Here is a 16,765-nt window from a genome sequence, read left to right on the forward strand (position 1 = left end):
GCCACATGCTGTACCTGTTCTTCGTCTCACCACTGTTATCCCACCAGCCATACAACAATACCCACCATGGTCGATACCAATCCACAGCCCAGAGCCTCCCATACCAGAAGCTCCCTTCCCCACCCCCCCTCCCCCCACCTTCCTACGGACCAAGCCCCTCCGCCACAAACGGGAGATGCACACAGGGTTCCCTCCCTATCCGCCCGTCCTCTTAATTTCGCGTGCACGCTGGTGGTTAAGCGAGACTTGGCGAGCCCGGCGTTCAAATTTCGAGTGGAGAATCAAGATCCATCCATCGGCACGATATGTATAAATCCTTAGGGCCTGTTTGGTTGCTAGCTGCATTTTCAAACCTTGGGTTTCGGACGAGTTGAAGGTTGCCAAAGCTGCAGCCGCAACTCTCTCATTTCCCCCGAGGACCCGTTCCGCAACCCAGATATTCAACAGCACGCCACACTTTTTGTTTGCATTGTGGCTCAGTCGACAATATGCAGTTTCGCAAATTGTCAACTTGAGATGGTGTGCGGAACGCTCACCCATCTCACCCATCGCCGGTAAACTGAGGGGTTTGAAACTGCATCTAAATTTTGTGCAGTATATTCAAAATGCAGCTGGCAACCGAACTGGCCCTTAAGTCAGGGACTCGGGGCCTTGACGTGACGGAAATAGACTGTTTGACTTCTAGGTTCGGATGGCTATGTATGTGGGCCAGGCGGGCTTGGGGACCACGGGACGGGCAAAACCTTCGAGAATGCCGAAGGAGTTGGCACGAGTTGCATGGAATGTTTAAGGGAGGGCGAATTGAACCGACCGGACGGACTAGTTGCTCCGAACACATATGTACGAAAGGCTCAGGATCACCCCACCAGCGGAATGGACGACCGGTATAGTACCTGTGCAGTCCCTGAGTTCTTAGTTGGCATTATTCTCGGTGGATTCTTCTCTCCGCGGTGCCGATGGTGACCTTCTCCCCCGGATTAAAGTAATGCAGGTATCATATAACCAGGACGTCGACTCGAAGCTGTACTTCCTCATGCAAACTCACTCGCGTCGTAGGTAATCCTTGTACTACCACAAAGAGAAACAGCAACCTCTATTGTCAACATACCCTAATCTCAGTCCTAGATAGCTCAAAATATGCTTCTTCGCAGATGTGCCTGCCTCTAGAACCCTCGAGCATGGCTCTAGTCTAAGGGGCGCTACTTATTCGATACATCCCTAGACTATTATAGATGTGCTGGGCCTCGATTGATCACGATCGTAAATAATCCATCTCCAACGTACGTCAATCGGTTCCATTCTCACAGACGCGCAACACTCAAGTCTTCAGTTCAACCCGACTATTTCTCAGGATATTATCCGCAATGACCTCGCCCACTGCCGCTTCCTCTTTCTCTTGTCAGGAACATACAGAGCGAAGCAATATTCCCCAATTTTGAAGAAAAAATAAGCGCGGACCGTTGACGAGTGCTAGCTCATGTTTCCAGGGTCCACCGGCCGCACAAGAAGCGGAAGACCTGCCAAAGACCTGGCCGGTAAGAAATCATATTCACTGATCTGTAAAGCCATAATTTCTCGTCGCAACCAAACATTACACATTCCCATCCAGCGGACGTAGCGAAGAACACAAGATAACAGAACGCCGATCAACCAAACCCCCCCCCCCCCCCCCCAGAACCATAGAATCAGCCCCATTACTGCACAGCCTGCAACCATTTCCGCTCCTCATTGCCATCAAGCTCCAGCAACATCCTGAGCGTGGGAATCAACTGCACCCGTATGTTCTTATCTTTTAACTCCATGAACTGTAGTAAAACGTTCTTGAGATACGTCAGGTCCACGCCACCGTTCGGTGCTGCGGCTCGCGGGGACATGGGGCGTGAGGTCCGGGAATCTATAGATGATCGAGAGACACTGGCGTCGTTGTCGAAGGCCTTGGCGCGTGCAGTCTTGCTCGAGCGGACTTCATCTTGGAGCGCCTGGAGAATAACCACGTTAGCTATTACTCTGGTAGCAGGAGGGAAAGAAAGGATGGTGTACCCTGAGCTGCTTCTGCACTCTCTCAAACTTAGTCTCAACCTCTTCGGCCCTGCTTCGTAGCTCCGACTTCTGTCGTTCGATCTCACGTACTTGACCGTCGGTATCATCCAAGGCAGAAGTCATACTAGACATTGCCCTCTTGGTATCTTCCAACTCACGGTGTTTCTCTTCCAATGACGCCTGCATTCTCAGCTTGGCATCCTTGAGCCCACCCAGTTCCTTCTCAGCCAGCTCCCGTGCCTCTTCCGCTCGGCGTAGGCCTCTCTCGGCATCCCTCAGCCGATCCTTCAACTCCTCGATCTCCCTTGCCCGTTTCCGTCCAACTGTCGCGACCTCCTCTTCCGCCTTATCCCTCTCATCGGAAATCGTATTGATTTGCTCCTTCATCTCCCTAGACCGCACCTCATGCCTCGTCTCAACCTCACTGAGCATGCGTCTCATCGTCTCCGCCTCACGGGTCCGCTCCGTAAGTAGGCGGCGAGCCTCAGCGAGCTCCTCCTCAGTAGACTCGCGCTGCTCCTGGGCCTCACGCGTTTGCATCGCTAGCTCACTAGTCTGATCGCGCATGGAGTTCATCAGGCTCTGCGAGCTGTCCAGCTGTGCAACTTTGAGCTCCAGTTCTTCCTTCAGCTCATCTCGTTGTGCGCGGAGGCCTTTCTGCTCCTTCTCTAGAGCGGCAATCTCCTGTTTGAGCGTAGCCACCTCCTCCTGGGCGCGCGAGAGATCGGCCTTCAGTCGCTCAGCGACGTCGACGGCACTCTTGCGGTCTGCCTCCACCTTGCGCAAGTCCTTCGAAATCAAGGCAGCCTCCTCTTCAGACTTGAGCCGCCTGGAAGCTTCTTCGGAACTCTTCTTACGGAGGGAAGAGATCTCATTGTCCTTGTCGGTCATCTTCCTGTTCAAAATCTGAAGATCGTTCTTGAGGTCGCGCTCGGTCCGCTCCAGACGTTTGAGGTCTACAAGCTGCTTGCTCATGTCGTTCTTGGTCGCTGACAAAGATGCATTTTCGGTCCGCAGAGACGCAAGCTCGGGCTGGGCCTTCTCGATCACACCCTTGAGTTCGGTGATGTCCTTGAACCGTGTTTCGGCGAGACGCTGTACTGCCGCAAGCTCAGTTTCGAGAGCCGACGCGGACTCCTTAAGTTTGGCAAAGTCGGTCTCCAGCGTCTTGTATGCCTTGTCGGTCACCGATGATTGCTTCGCCTTTAGCTCGCGGACTTCACCCTCAAGCTTTTCGATGGTGGTCTCCAACTCTTGCTTTCGCATATTGATGTCGATTAACTCTTTGGACTGCTCTTTGAGTTTTTGCCGTGCAACTACATGGTCTTGGCCAACATCAACAAGGTCATCACGGAGAGATTCGATCTCCTCCTTTAGTGATTCTGTTTGCCTAGCCTTCGCTGCAAGGGCTGATATCCGAGTATCCTTCTCGGTGAGCTCCTGCTTCAATTGTTCCAGTTGGCCTTGGAGCTCGGCGATGATGGTTTCTGAGTATGACGTTGTTGGTGTGGCATCGTTCTCGGGCTCGTCGTCAACTGTCTCGCTCTCCTTTACAGGATGGTCCTCGATCGATGCGGCTGAGATGGCGGGGCCACCCTTCTTCTTCTTCTTGTTCTTCTTTTTCTTACCACCACCTACACCTTCCGAAGCTGTAGGAGTCGATGGTATGGGCGTGGACGGGCGCTGGGAAGGAGTAGCGGTACCGCTACTATTGGTCTGCTGCAGTTGTCCTTCCAGCTTGACGACTGCTCGTTCGAGACCGGTTTTGATAGTTTTCAGTCGCTCAAGTTCTTTGGTCGAAGCATCCAATTTCGTCTTTGCTTCTGTAGACTCGTTCTTGGACTTGACCAACTGCTCTAGCTGACCTTTGACTGTTTTGCGCAACTGCTCGGACGTCTTGACTTCTACCTCGAGCTTCTTCGATAGGCCATCAAGCTCCTTCTTGGCTACTTCTAGCGCAGAAGCGTTAATTGCAGCCTCCTTGGATCTGGTGTCGGTAGTTGTTTGGCTTTCGCTGGCTTCTGTGGATAGCCTCTCAAACTCGCTACTGAGCTTCTCGATTTTGCCGTTGAGCTCCTCGATCTGCTTCGCGGAAACCTTGGCCTTGCTGTGTAGGCTGCCAATCTCGGTATCCTTTGCTTTGCCGGTTTCCCGGAGACCCTCCAGCTCGCTCTGGGCATCTTCGACGCTCCTCTGCATGATTTCGACTGCTTCCTCGGCAACCTTCTTGGCCTGCTGCGCAGTCTCGAGCTCGGATCTGAGAGATGTGGTGGTTTTTTCCAATTCCTTGAGCTTGGCTCCTAGGTCGTCGTGCTCCTCATCGAAATTGAAGATATCGTCCGACTTCTTGGAGTCCCTCGTTGTCCTCTTCTCCTGGCCCTTCTTGAGCTCCTTCTCCTTATTGTCCAGCTGATCTTGGAACTTCTGCGCCGTGGCCTTGTATTCGTCCTTCTCTTTTGAGACCCGTATCAACTCCTCCTTCACCATATCCGAGCGCAGCGAAAAGCTATTGATGTAGTCAATGAGCGACCTGGGGTCCGCGATGGACTCGACTGGTGTATTCTCGCGCAGCGCTTTCTCGAACGGCTCGATGAGTGAATTGCGCGCGTGCACGATCTTGTAGGACCTCAGCAAGTCTGCCAGGAATAAGCCGCCGATGTCAATTGCAACCCCGCGCACCCCGCCCTCCACATGGAATTTTTTACGTACCTGCGTATTTGCCTTCAATCTTCTCAAGCTTCCTAAGCTTGACTCTGACCTCCGTGGGGAGGTCGGGGTTGGACGCAAGACTGCCAGTACTGGGCGCGGGCTTCGCCAGCGCGGCCGTCTTATTCGGCGCATCCGTTGCTGTCGCCGGGGGCTTGTCCTTCACGTCTTTCTCCTTCGCCTCGTCCCCACCACCTGCACCTCCCCCCATCGCACCAAGCGGATCGTCCGTCACGGCCTCGCTCAGCACCGGCGTTCCCGCGCGCACAGGAGTTCCTCCGGCAACAGGTGTAGTAGCGACATCGCTCTCCTCGAATTCCGACGGATCCTTCTCGACTTCGCCAGGTTTTGGGGCGTTGCGGGCGCGGGAGGAGGAGCGCGATGGACGGCCTGCGGATGGTGATGACGACGTGGCTCGGGCCTTGGCTTGCTCGGCGGCTATCTGCGAGTCTATTGCTCCTCGTATGCGGGCCAACATTTCTGCGGCGGAGACCTCTCCTGTGGATTCTTATGGGAAGATGGACAGAACGTGGAAACAATTCGAAGACGCTGCGGTTGGTGGGAGAAACGTTAATGGTTCGTGACGAGAGTAAGTTCTGAGACAAGGGTGCCTTCAGTCTGTTGGGGCCAAGAACGCGTGGACGGTGGACCTGGGTTACACACATGTTTATTACTCAGGCAGTGAAGATATTTTTATACCGAGCCAGGGCCCAGGGTGGAGTTCAAACGGAAGCGAAGCTCGAACATGTTCATCGCGGGAAACAACGAGTGTCCAAATATCTGAGAGCAGGTGGGATTTGGTGGACCATGAGGCCCACTATTACCGATAGATCTTCCCCAGGCACCAATGTCTACTCACGTTCGATCACTCACCCCCGCTTCGGCCTGGCCTGGTCGGCGGAGTAGAGTGTGCATATGACGGCTTTGTTAACCCCGCACTCTCGTCCAAGCAAGTATGAATGGATGGTATCAGCTTTGTAGCCAAAGAGAGAGCTCGAGACGTGCCAGCCAGGTGACACTAAACCGATAGTCTCGTTCAATCATGATCCTAGTTTCCGCTCCCGCCAGAACCCATTCCAGCCCGTAGTTAACTCCCCCCACTTTGTTCGCCATCAACTGCAAGCACCATCCACTCACCGCTCGTGCCCTTCACATCACTCCTCTCTTCAAAGTTTGTTAGTTGAGGGTTCTCTGGCGTGATGACGTTCGCCTCAGCGTAAGGGTCCACCGTGCATACCGCAATTCTTCAGACATAACGAGAGCCGCTGACATCATTGTGTTTCGCCCGTCCAGCCAGATTCGTCGCCTCGATGCTTCACTCGAAAAACTCCAACTAACCCAGCTCGAGCGGATACCGATCACCGAGCCCCCATCCGCTACTGATTCCCACCGCAGCTTTGCCGCCGAATCCGTAACGGCCCACCATGACCGACAGCGACAATTCGTCCCCTCAGAGCACGCACAAACCCTCCAGCGGGTGATCCGCCAGCTAGGAAGCGCCGTAGACGGGAATCAGTCATCACAAAAGCTGATGGCCCTGCTGAAAGAGGCGAACATCACAAATGCGGCGGCAGGATTCAATGCGGCTGAGGCCGGGGAACATAGGACGTATGAGCGCGAGCTGGAGTGGTTGCTGCTCAGCAGGGCGGCGATTCAAACTTACGGGATTGTTCTTAACTCGCTCGTTGATCAGACGCTCCCGCTGTCGCAAGACTTGTTTTATTGGGATGAGGTGCTGTCGAGTTACCGGTACACTGCGCTGTACTGTTTGCAGACATCGCCGCACAGGCTGCTGGCGTTCTCAAAGGAGGTACTAGCGGAGAGCCGGAGGCGGTTGAAGGAGCTTCAGGAGATGGAGCGGCCACAGTTTATGCGTCCCGGTTCCCCGTTATCACCAAGAAATGAACCTCGGCAGCAGGAAGAGCAGCCACGGAAGTCTGAACCATTGTCGGAAACGGCACGGAAATTCTACGGATTGGTGAAGAATACGCTTCATGACCGGGTTACCCTCCACCGCTTCACTGCCATGTCTCCGTTCTCCCTCGCCAGACACGAGATCCGTGAGAAGCAAGCTAGCATCCGGAAGCTGCGTGAGATGCAGGCGTCGGCGCTGGGACTGCTGATTGGCGAGGGCCTTTCGTTCGAGTTTGATGGTGACCATGACGAATGGCGGGGTATCATCGAGCGCGCGGTGTCGTTGATGGAGAATGTTGTGCGCAACGTCTCCCTGGTTGAAGCACAATCACTGAATGAATTCGAAGAAAGCGTCTTCGACTTTCACTCGGAGGAGGGAGAGGAAAATACGCACGGATCGTCAGGTTCCTTGCAGATAAAAACAAACAATCCCCCGAATAAAGCCACTGCGGCGCTCTGCGCGCACCTGCAAGACATACTGGTCCAGCACCTACCGGCGCAAGCCACCGCTTCAAGGGAGATCATGAGCACGCACGGCCGACCCTCCAAGCTCACCCGGTACTGGCTCCCCGCAACAGCACTTCTACTATCGTCCACGACGATCCTCCGCATCCTCGTCAACCGCCAGGAGGAGATCAAAACGTGGATCATGGAGCTCGGTACGACGATCATCGACTTCTGGGCCAACTGGGTAGTCGAGCCAACACGCAAAGTCATCGGCACCATCCGCCACAGCGAGGACTCGGAGGTGGCGCTCATGAGCCGCAAGAGTCTGGCGGCAGACATGGAGAGTCTGGAGCGCATGGTCGTCGACTTCGCCATCGACAATCCCAACGGCACGGGGTCCCTCTCCACCCAGGAAATCGAGCTGGTTCGCGCAAACGTCAAAGAGGGCGATCTCACCCCTGTCCTCAAAGCCTACGAGCACGACCTCCGGAAGCCTTTCCAGGGCGCTATCAAGGGCGAGCTCGTACGTGCCCTTCTCATCCAAATCCAGAAGACAAAGGTCGACGTCGAAGTCGCCATCACAGGTATCGACCGCTTGCTTAAGTCGCAAGAGCTCGTCTTCGGCTTCGTCGGACTGACCCCAGGACTCTTCATCTCTGTCGTCACCGCGCGGTGGATCGCCGGGATGTTTCGCGGGAAGCAGCAGAAGGGCGGGCATCAGCGTGCACAAATCGTTAGGAGACTGCGAAATGTCGACAGAATCCTTACGGGCAGTGGCGCCATCAGGGGGCAGAACGAGGGTTGTCTGAACTACAAGGAGCACGGGCTGCTGCTGTGCGAGGTCCACGTCCTTATGGAGGACGCGAGGATGGTGCTTAACCGCACGCTGTTGGGCGATTTCGTGGCGGACCTGGAGGAGCTGGTCGATGTGAGGGGCGGTGTCAAGAAGCAATTGAAGGTTGTCGAGAGGATTCGATGGTGAGTTTCACTTCCGTTCTGGTCCGCAGTGCGCGGGAAAAGGCTGACGAGCGAATGATCCAGGGCGTATGCACGTTGGCTGAAGTAGGTTGATGGAGGTTGCATATTATCGGTGGCATGGAGACATCTTTCGGTAGCCGATAGAAGTTGTGTTTCGAGCATACCTGTACCTGTACCTGTTCTCTACTGTGCCTACCAAGTAGTTACAAATTTGAACGCCTCAAGTAGAAGCTGGATATGTAACGGTATTGCTATCACTCGTGTCTTCGGGCTCTTTTCAACAGAAATGGCATAAGGAAGTCGTTACCGTCTCATCCGATGACAGTCATGATGGTCGGCCAATTATAAGGACTGAATCATGGGTCAATCGGTTCAGCAACAATCCATCCTCAAGATACGCTGAGTGAGAGGGCATGAAGATCTCCAGCTACCACGATGTCACGACTCACACCAGGCGTATTTTCACCCCAAGGGGTGTGATATCCGTAGACACGTATGCATACCCGTTCGAGGAGCAGTCAAGCCAGCTGGTATCAATGTACCACAGCTACATGTACTCCTGTTCCAAGACGCAGAAATTCTCGGATGACTAGGCCTGTACGCTGAGCACTCGATAACGGTGGGGGAAGGGGAGGTCGTGGTCGAACCGCGAGTGAGTTCTGGTGCGGCCGTCAGGAGTCTCGATAAGGTATTTCCTTTTACATACATCTAGTCCCGCGGATGTAGTTCCTGGTAGACTGCCAGCTCCTACATATTCGAACCAGACTGTGGATACCAACCGCAACAGACACGCGGTGTGGACTCAAGCCTGGCGACATTACTCGAAACGCCAAACTTGAGTGCGTACATCAGGCAGAATGGATGTCAATGACGTTCAGAGATCACAGTTGAAATAGCACATTGTTCACGACCACCCACATCACACCTTATCACATCACACAGCACGGTCTCAAAATCCCCATAATCATCGCTGCATTCAATCATTCATTCCCTTTACCACTCCATCCTATCTATCCTCTTCACCTCGAAAATCTGTCCACCACTTCTCGAATCAGCCACCTTGCCCTTTCACATCCCCTTCCCCCCCTTCGCCGCAGCAGGCAGTAGGCAGCAGAAACACATTTTTCCGGAATCCACAAAATCAGTCGAAAGATGAAAAGTCGAATAGTTTTCTCAATCATTAGGCGTTTGACCGCCCGTATGCATTAGCATGGTATTTGTTACATCATCTGGTGTATTCCGTGTGTTCTTTTTACTGCTGCCCTGCTGCTGGTTCGCCAGTGTGGGGGAAAGCCAAAAAAAATCTTACATTAGTTGTTTCGCCGCCTGGCGGGTCGAGGTGAGAGGTGAGGTGAAAAGGTAGGTTGGGAAGAAGGTGGGATGGAGATGGATGTCTGGTGCAGAGTTAGCAACTGCGCGTGGAGCAAAAAGTGTGTGAGATGTGTGGGAAAAGTGGGGGGATTTCTTCAAGATCAGATACGTCCGTTTGGAAAAGACAGGTGTAATCACCATGACCATGGTCTGATAGGGGCGACACGAATAGCTCATCATTTGGAAGAAGAAGTGGCTCCGGAGGAGGTATGTAGTGGAGGGAGTGGGTTGAGGGAGTGGAGAGGAGAGTAACATACCATAAACCGTGCCCGCTCATCGGCGGGAAGCTGTGTCTGCTGCTGTGTCTGCAGCTCATGCCGGTGCGATACGGTGTGGAAAGAAAGAAGGAAACAGGAGGGACGGACACGCTCGAACCTTTAAACCCCCTCCCGCTCAGAAAAATTTCAGAGCGTGCGAGTTGCTAGTAGTTACCCTGCAATCGGCCAAATCCCATCCTCCAAACCCACGCTAACCATGCCTTAGTAGCGTAACCTAACTCCACGACCTCCCGCCGCCCCACGCCTCCCGCTCCACGCGACTAAGTTACATGCCAACGGCCCAACCGCACCCCCACCACCACCAAACCTCCACTCCACTCCACTCGATGCCGACCTTCACCTCCAAATCCTTCCGCTCGTCCTCCGCGAGTGCTGAGCGAACAATCGGCGCGCTTTACCGGCGGCACCTCGCGAAGCACCCGTTCCTTCTATTCGGGCTGCCCTTCATCGGCACGATCGTAGCGGGCAGCTTCTTTCTGACGCCCGCGACAGCGCTGCGGTACGAGAAGCACGACCGCAAGGTGCAGCGCATCTCGCAGGACGAGGCTATGGGTTTGAGTAAGGACCGCCGCAAGGTCGATCTTAACGAGGAGTACTACGTATGCATGCACGCGCGCCTGGCTGTGGATGATGATGGGGGTGTTGCGCGGCGGAGTTCTAATCTAATCGCTGGGTGAGATTTATAGAGACTGGCTACCAAGGATATTGATAACTGGGAGCAGAAGAGGGTGGAGAGGCTCAAGGGCGAGCATGATGGCAAACTGTAGGCGGCGGCTTCAGCTGCCACGGGTGTGTACTATCACCGACAACGACGAAGTATACAGTATAAGATTACCATTATTTGCCACTGAAGCTCATCTTCTCAGCACAAACTTAATGATGTAAAAAAACACAACCTAGTCTTCTCTAGTACAGGTGAGGGTAGCAACCGTTGACCCCAGCAAACACAACACAGGAGGACAGAATGCCACAGAAAAGAAGAAAAGAAGAAACCAAACACCGGATATGCAGAGGGTATCAGCCAAAGTAAACAACGAATCCGAATACAATCTAATGGTTCGCCTGCATGTAGAACCCCGTGCCCTTGGTACCGGACCCCAGACTGACGATCTGTGAGTCATCTTGGTCCTTCAGGGCGTACGAACTAAAGTAGAAGCCCATCGCCACCGTGAAGTAACTCAGGATAAGGATGGTGCCCTGCGTGCGTCAGTATTGAGTGCGGTAGTGGCATGGAGACGTTGTCTTACCTTAAAGTAGTTGCTCTTTCCCTCGCCGTACATGTACGAAAGTAGGAACACGCAGAGAATAACCGTGACGAGATCCCATTGCGGGAAGATCATGCTAAACGTGTGGCTGATCAAGTCTTCGGGGGCGAGGGAAGTACTGTAGATCGCGCTGAACAGGACCAATGCTGGAATCTGAAGCAGACACACTTGCAGAGCGTACGCCGAACCAATCTCCATACTCAAGGCAATGTTTCCGTTCATCGCAAAGGAAATAGCGTTCTGGATGCAGTGTCAGCAGGCTGGCATTACCGGTAGATATAGAATGGGGATTGTTACCAAGAACTCAGTAGTATTAGGAACCAAAGCAAACAGAGTGAATCCTAAGAACTTCTCATCGATATCAAAGTTCTCTAGAACAACGTCGACGGTATTGACAAGGATCTCGGCAATAACCGCATACAAAACAGTGGCGCCCAAAAGAACGACGGAGCTCTTCGTCCTGCCCCAGTTGGGGGCGTCGTGACCACCTGCGTCCGCGGCTTCTCCACCAACGGGAACATCTTCGTCCATGGCGGATGCCATCGTTGTGAGTGCTGGCTTCGGCGTCGTCGGCGTTCGTCTCACGCTGTGCCGTTGGACATCTTGCACCGCAGCAGCGGCGGCCGCGGCAGCCATCTCAGCCACGCCATGAACCAGACGTGCGTTCTCTTCGCTCGACAAACCAGGGATACTGACGGGAGGTTGTGGAGCGGCGTCCATCTGGTTGGGATCTTCCTGAACCGGTGAAAGGGTATCACCCGCGGACCGCGGAGGCGCCCTATGCAAAGTTGTTCCTGGCGCCGCTGGTGTGCCGTCCTGTCGGAAGCCGGCACTGCCGAGTGATTGCCCAAGGATGCGTTTGTAGAGCTGGGACTCATGGATAGATGCAGGTGTGCGGGCATCATATCCATGAAGGGAACTGGCATCCTGGTACCGTGCGAATCCGCGCGAAGCATCGGCGGCAGAAGAGGCAGCTCCATGGGCACTGCTCGGGCCGTGGACGGGTGCGGGGTGAGCGGTCGGAGGCGCCTGCCAAATGAGAGCGGCATGCGTTCTCAGGGTGAACCACGAACCGACAACATATGAGATGAACAAGAAAGCGGCTGAGATCCAAACGTATGGTTGGACAGCCTGCTTGTAAAACCGGTCGCCAGGAGTGGGTGGTGTCTGGTAAAAGGCACATCTGCGACAGTCGGCGTCATACGGTGTACCCAAGGACTGACAGGAAACACAGCTAAGCTCGTACTGTCGAACAAGGTCAGTATGTAACACGGTGCGAACATCATAGAAGCACAAACCGAGCCATAGATCTGATAAAACAACGTCGGCGCAAATGCCGCGATCACCGAGAACAGCAACATCGTCGAGGTCACACCGGCAGATTTTGCGTTGAATCTCTGCGTCTTCCTTATGATCGCTCCAGAACACATGCTGATACCGGGCATGAAAACGACACCGGCGAAGATGCTGCCCACTATACTTCCTTCCACCAGACGTCCCTTGCCCTCGGACAAGGCAACGCAGTACAAGTAGACTTCCACGATCGTGGAGAAGAAAGCGTTGATCGTGGCACCCATACCCATACTGGACTGGGCCGAGATGGATGCAACCGCTTGGCCGATGAAATAAGCCAATGGAATAACTGAACACAACGCCAAGGTGAATATAGTCGCAGGAGCGGTCAAACCACTAGGGGCCAAAAGGCCCCTTAGGATATAGTAATCGGCGATGACGAAAATTACCACACCCAAAAGGTTGATGAAGAATATATTGGTACCGTCCACGGTGTACTTGTAGTACTTCCAACCGACGGCACGGTAGGTGCACAGTAAAATCGATGTCGAGGGCGTTCCCGGCCTCCGGCTCCAGGTGTGATCCGAATGGAATGATAGCGCCAACGGATGTCTCCTGAGATGGTCAAGTAGAAGGGAAGTAACCTTCGCCATCGGTATCGAGAAGACAAGAAGCCAACAGGCCCCGGACACTAAGAGTAACATAGGAGCTATCACCGCATAAAACCAGGCATAGAACAAAACACGCCCAAAGCTCCACTGGCCACGCCCGAAGAACCTCGTCTTCCTCTCGGAACCGACAGTAACACCCGTGATCAACCCGGTTCTCTCACCTGCTCCGAGTAGGGACTCGGCTTCACTAACGGTGTCTATGCTATCTCTCCGGCGGCCAACGATGGACCGCTGCGTGTGTGGACCGAAGAATGTTCTACCTGCTTCAATGTCGCCCGCCTGCCATTGTTCGTATTCACTGATGCTCCTGCCCTCACCTTCGTCCTCCTCGGCGTACGATTCGTCCTGTTTCAGTTCCACGAAGCGTCCGAACGGGTAAAGGAGGTAATAAGCCAATCCGATAAGGACCATTCCGTATTGCCGGTTGCTGTAGCTGAAGAAGAATATAAAACAAGTGATACCGGCGAACGCGGTGATGGCAGCCATCCACCATCCGAACAGCAAAACCCACAGGATGTTGACGAAGAATAAGATGGGCCCAACACTGCCGCCCGGAGCGGAGTGGATATCGCCTTCGGCCGTCTTCTGGACGGATCTACTCTTCTTGTAAAGCGCGGGCTTCCAGATCCTGATACCGAACGGATGCGTTTGGTTGATCGCTTGTTGCCGGTCCTAAAGTCCGGGAGTCAGAAAAGCCGCCGGGAAAGTCGCGCAAGATAAGAAGTACCCACCTTCAAGGTAAAGGAGTTAACGCTTCCAGCGTCGCTAGATTCGTACGAGTCCGCCCTCATGGTGCCCTCTTCCGCTTCCACATCGTCCTGCTCAGCCTGCTGGGCAGCCGCCTGGCTCGTCTCTTGATCGGAGCTCTCGTCGGGGTCGTCCTCCACGTTGGGTAGTACCTGTTGCGTAGTCCGTCGGCGCAACAGCTGGGACCGTCGCCTCATTCCGGAAAACGAGATGCTCGAGATCGATGACGCCGTCCGGGCTCTCTGGTCCTCTTCGACTTCTTCTGGTTCGTCTTCGGCGCTAAACTCCTGTCTGATGCACACACAACACGCGTGATGTCAGCGAATGCCACGGGTGGGGGGTGAGGGGGAAGAAGGGGGGGAAGAAGGGGGGGAAGAAGGGGCGCAAATTATATGCAGGCGGTATATACCCCTTATGCGGATGTGTAGACGAAGCTCTCCGTATGTTCGACGGCCGCGCTCTAACTTTTTTGTCCGGTGACACGATATCTCGCAGGGACGATTTCGAAGACGCTCTCGAGAGGGTTGAGGGTTGCTCTGCACCACCGGCAGGACGTTCACGCGCCGTGTTGAATGATTCGACCGAGCCTGCAGAAGGTTGTGTTAGTTGGTGCCGTTGTTTTATCTGCTCTGCCACCTCCGCAGAATATATAATACCGCGTAGGGGTGGTGATTACTTACTGGGAATAACTCCGGCTTCCGTATCTCCCACACGTCTGACGGTCCCCGTCGAGCGCCCGCTTGCAGCGCTTGTCGAATACGGCTGCTCCTCGAGGTTGTTGTTGTTGTCGGGGGCCGACATCTCGGAGTCCTGATAGTTGCCGGGGATGGCTATAGGAGCTGAAGAGGAGCTGTTGCTGCTGTTGCTGCTGCCACTGCCACTGCTTCTTCTTATTCTGCTGTCGACGCTGTGGTAGTCTGGGATTGCAGTAGTCCTCTTTTTGGCAGGGCTCATGATTTCGCTTTAAGTGGGGGGGCGGGGGGGAGAAGAGTTATGTACTCTGCAGGCAGCGGTACTGTATGGTATGTACCAGGGCTCTGCAGGTTTTCGTGGGGTGTGTGGTTGGGCAGGAGACTCGCAGATGATTCGGCGGATGACGCGACAAGCAGAGGGTGGGATGACCCGATATCTAGACCGGGAGCAGAGTAGTCACGCAGCGCAGGCAGCTGGAGTAGAGTAGAGTACCGAAGGACGTTGATATGGAGACGTTCAACTCGTGCGCCCACCACTCTAGGTTCTACATATGATATCTACTCTGCTCTGCTCTACTCCACTCCACTCCACTCTATTCAAGATATATACTCCACGAGTACTTCACTCGCCTCCACGGTAGTTGCTCTAGATACCTGCTCTAAGTACATATGATATGCATCCAGTCCCTCAAGTCTACTACTTTAGCTCGGCAGAGTTGATCCGGACGCTACTGCTGCTCCCCCCTCACTAGTAAACTCTACGCAGCGTCTCCGTGCTTTTCTTGCGCACAGCCGTGCGGAGAAACGTTGGAGGACGATGATACAACTGCGCGGCATGCTGTGGGATGTCTGGATATTAAAAACCAGTATGACATCGTTTGTGGCAGGCGATTACCAACCTACTTTGCCTACGGGGGGCTTGTCCAACAATTAACTTCGGCGAGGGAACATCCCATGTACCTATGATATGTATCATACATACAAGTACTTGGTACTTCTTGTCAAGGTAACTATTGACCACTGTTGGCCCCACCCCCGAAGTGCCCAGGCGACTTCATCGAGTAAAATCACCGGTATGTATTCACCTATCAGCGCTACTGTAGCGAGATTCCCTACGGATTTCAGATGGACGCACACAATGTCTCCTAGAGTACCCAGAATAGAGTACAAATACGCAACGTACCAACTGCATGGAGGAGACGATCGTACTCTGTACCCGAGTTGAGGCCGAATTCGGGATCGCGGGCCCCCGTTTTCTCGTTCCCTTGCCCTTGGCATCACATCTCCAGACCCTGGCCCGTCGTCATTTTACCGGCGAGCGTTGATCGTATCGAATATGTATCTACTCTACCGGTATCTATGCCTGCGCCGAGGGCACTGGAAACGAAGAGGTTATGATGGACACGTGCACTCGACGGAAGATAAGGAAGTATCCATGGGGTCGGTCTATGGTGGCCGCAATAATAATATTTGCTGCCCACCAGGGTGCCGTGACGCCGGCAGCGGAATTTCGCACAGCTGTAAGTACCAAAACCACCTGTAGCGCGATTAACGCGAAGGGTATGATGTATCGGTTTCAACGACGCATTCTCCAGTATGTACAAACAGAAATTCGTAACGCGGAAAACCCCTCGCAGAATCACATTCTTCATCGCAAATGATCTTCAATAACCTGGCCCAGAACCATGTTTCCCGAACCCATGCCCTCTTTTCGGCTTCAGCTTGGCAGGTATCCTTTTACTCCTCCGCCTCCGGAACATTATGCTCCAGCCTCGTGATACTGAGGGCATAGTGCAACCACATGATCCGCACCATCAAATATTTTGGTGAGTCCATCGGCACAACTTTGTACCGGTACGTGGCTTGTGCAATACACTGAGAATCTGTTTTTCGATTCTGTCAACTAAGTGGTGATATCGAAAAAGCGTATGGCGGCTGCACAGGAGAATTTACCAAATGTAGGAACCGAAACTCCACCGTAGACTAAGCAACACGGCACAACTGTTCTTGAGTGAGTAGGCACGTAGTTGAGGGGGATGAGGCAGCGCCGAGCCTGTAATACTTAGCGCTGATGGAGGCGGTGGAGGCGGTGGAAGTATTGATGGCCGCTGTAACAGTGGACACAGCAGTATCCAATTCTAGTTTGAAAGGGTCGTTCGACGCGTTGTTTTGAACGTCCACGATTATACTACCAGCCAAGACGTCCGGTGGATCCGACAGTTGAGCCCGCAGCCTTGTCACCGACGACCTCCCTCCCACTGTCGTTGGGATCCTCTCCGGCGTTGGGGGTGACTGCCTCTAGTTGAGGATTCATGTTGATCCCGTGTCGAGGTGAGCCCGCTGGGTAGTCGCATCGGCCCCGA

At 53.9% G+C, this 16,765-nt stretch overlaps 3 protein-coding genes across 3 annotated transcripts; 2 read left to right on the forward strand and 1 right to left on the reverse strand.

Annotated features, from left to right (window-relative positions):
* The first annotated feature begins 5,714 nt into the window (after positions 1–5,714).
* BZA05DRAFT_475594 (ATP synthase regulation protein NCA2-domain-containing protein) lies at positions 5,715–8,356 on the forward strand. The gene is made up of 3 exons (XM_051488205.1): positions 5,715–5,962; positions 6,040–8,085; positions 8,149–8,356. Exons 1-3 carry the CDS (start codon positions 5,946–5,948, stop codon positions 8,171–8,173), a joined length of 2,088 nt encoding a protein of 695 aa, XP_051337582.1. The 5' UTR covers positions 5,715–5,945; the 3' UTR covers positions 8,174–8,356.
* Positions 8,357–9,943: 1,587 nt separating this feature from the next.
* BZA05DRAFT_404534 (cytochrome c oxidase assembly protein COX16-domain-containing protein) lies at positions 9,944–10,580 on the forward strand. The gene is made up of 2 exons (XM_051484314.1): positions 9,944–10,333; positions 10,421–10,580. The coding sequence occupies exons 1-2, from the start codon at positions 10,004–10,006 to the stop codon at positions 10,499–10,501; spliced, it is 411 nt and encodes a 136-aa protein (XP_051337583.1). The 5' UTR covers positions 9,944–10,003; the 3' UTR covers positions 10,502–10,580.
* Positions 10,581–14,762, reverse strand: BZA05DRAFT_404536 (Sodium/calcium exchanger protein-domain-containing protein). Its single transcript, XM_051484315.1, has 7 exons — positions 14,391–14,762; positions 14,120–14,297; positions 13,695–14,001; positions 12,298–13,635; positions 11,297–12,244; positions 10,982–11,239; positions 10,581–10,931 (listed from the first exon to the last, which is right to left on the reverse strand). The coding sequence occupies exons 1-7, from the start codon at positions 14,662–14,664 to the stop codon at positions 10,785–10,787; spliced, it is 3,450 nt and encodes a 1,149-aa protein (XP_051337584.1). The 5' UTR covers positions 14,665–14,762; the 3' UTR covers positions 10,581–10,784.
* Between the last annotated feature and the right edge of the window lie 2,003 nt (positions 14,763–16,765).

The sequence above is a fragment of the Tricharina praecox genome (genome assembly GCF_024521635.1).
Source record: "Tricharina praecox strain CBS 144465 chromosome Unknown BZA05scaffold_20, whole genome shotgun sequence".
Taxonomy (NCBI): domain Eukaryota; kingdom Fungi; phylum Ascomycota; class Pezizomycetes; order Pezizales; family Pyronemataceae; genus Tricharina; species Tricharina praecox.

Excerpts from the sequence above, each read along its gene's own strand:
- BZA05DRAFT_475594 (XM_051488205.1), top strand. Across the intron at positions 8,086-8,148 it reads GTTGTCGAGAGGATTCGATG|GGCGTATGCACGTTGGCTGA; the intron begins GTGAGTTTCACT and ends CGAATGATCCAG.
- BZA05DRAFT_404534 (XM_051484314.1), top strand. The coding sequence starts at position 10,004 with ATGCCAACGGCCCAACCGCACCCCCACCACCACCAAACCTCCACTCCA. Across the intron at positions 10,334-10,420 it reads ATCTTAACGAGGAGTACTAC|AGACTGGCTACCAAGGATAT; the intron begins GTATGCATGCAC and ends TGAGATTTATAG.
- BZA05DRAFT_404536 (XM_051484315.1), bottom strand. The coding sequence starts at position 14,664 with ATGAGCCCTGCCAAAAAGAGGACTACTGCAATCCCAGACTACCACAGC. Across the intron at positions 14,298-14,390 it reads GGAAGCCGGAGTTATTCCCA|GCTCGGTCGAATCATTCAAC; the intron begins GTAAGTAATCAC and ends AACCTTCTGCAG. Across the intron at positions 12,245-12,297 it reads TTTATCAGATCTATGGCTCG|TACGAGCTTAGCTGTGTTTC; the intron begins GTTTGTGCTTCT and ends CTTGTTCGACAG.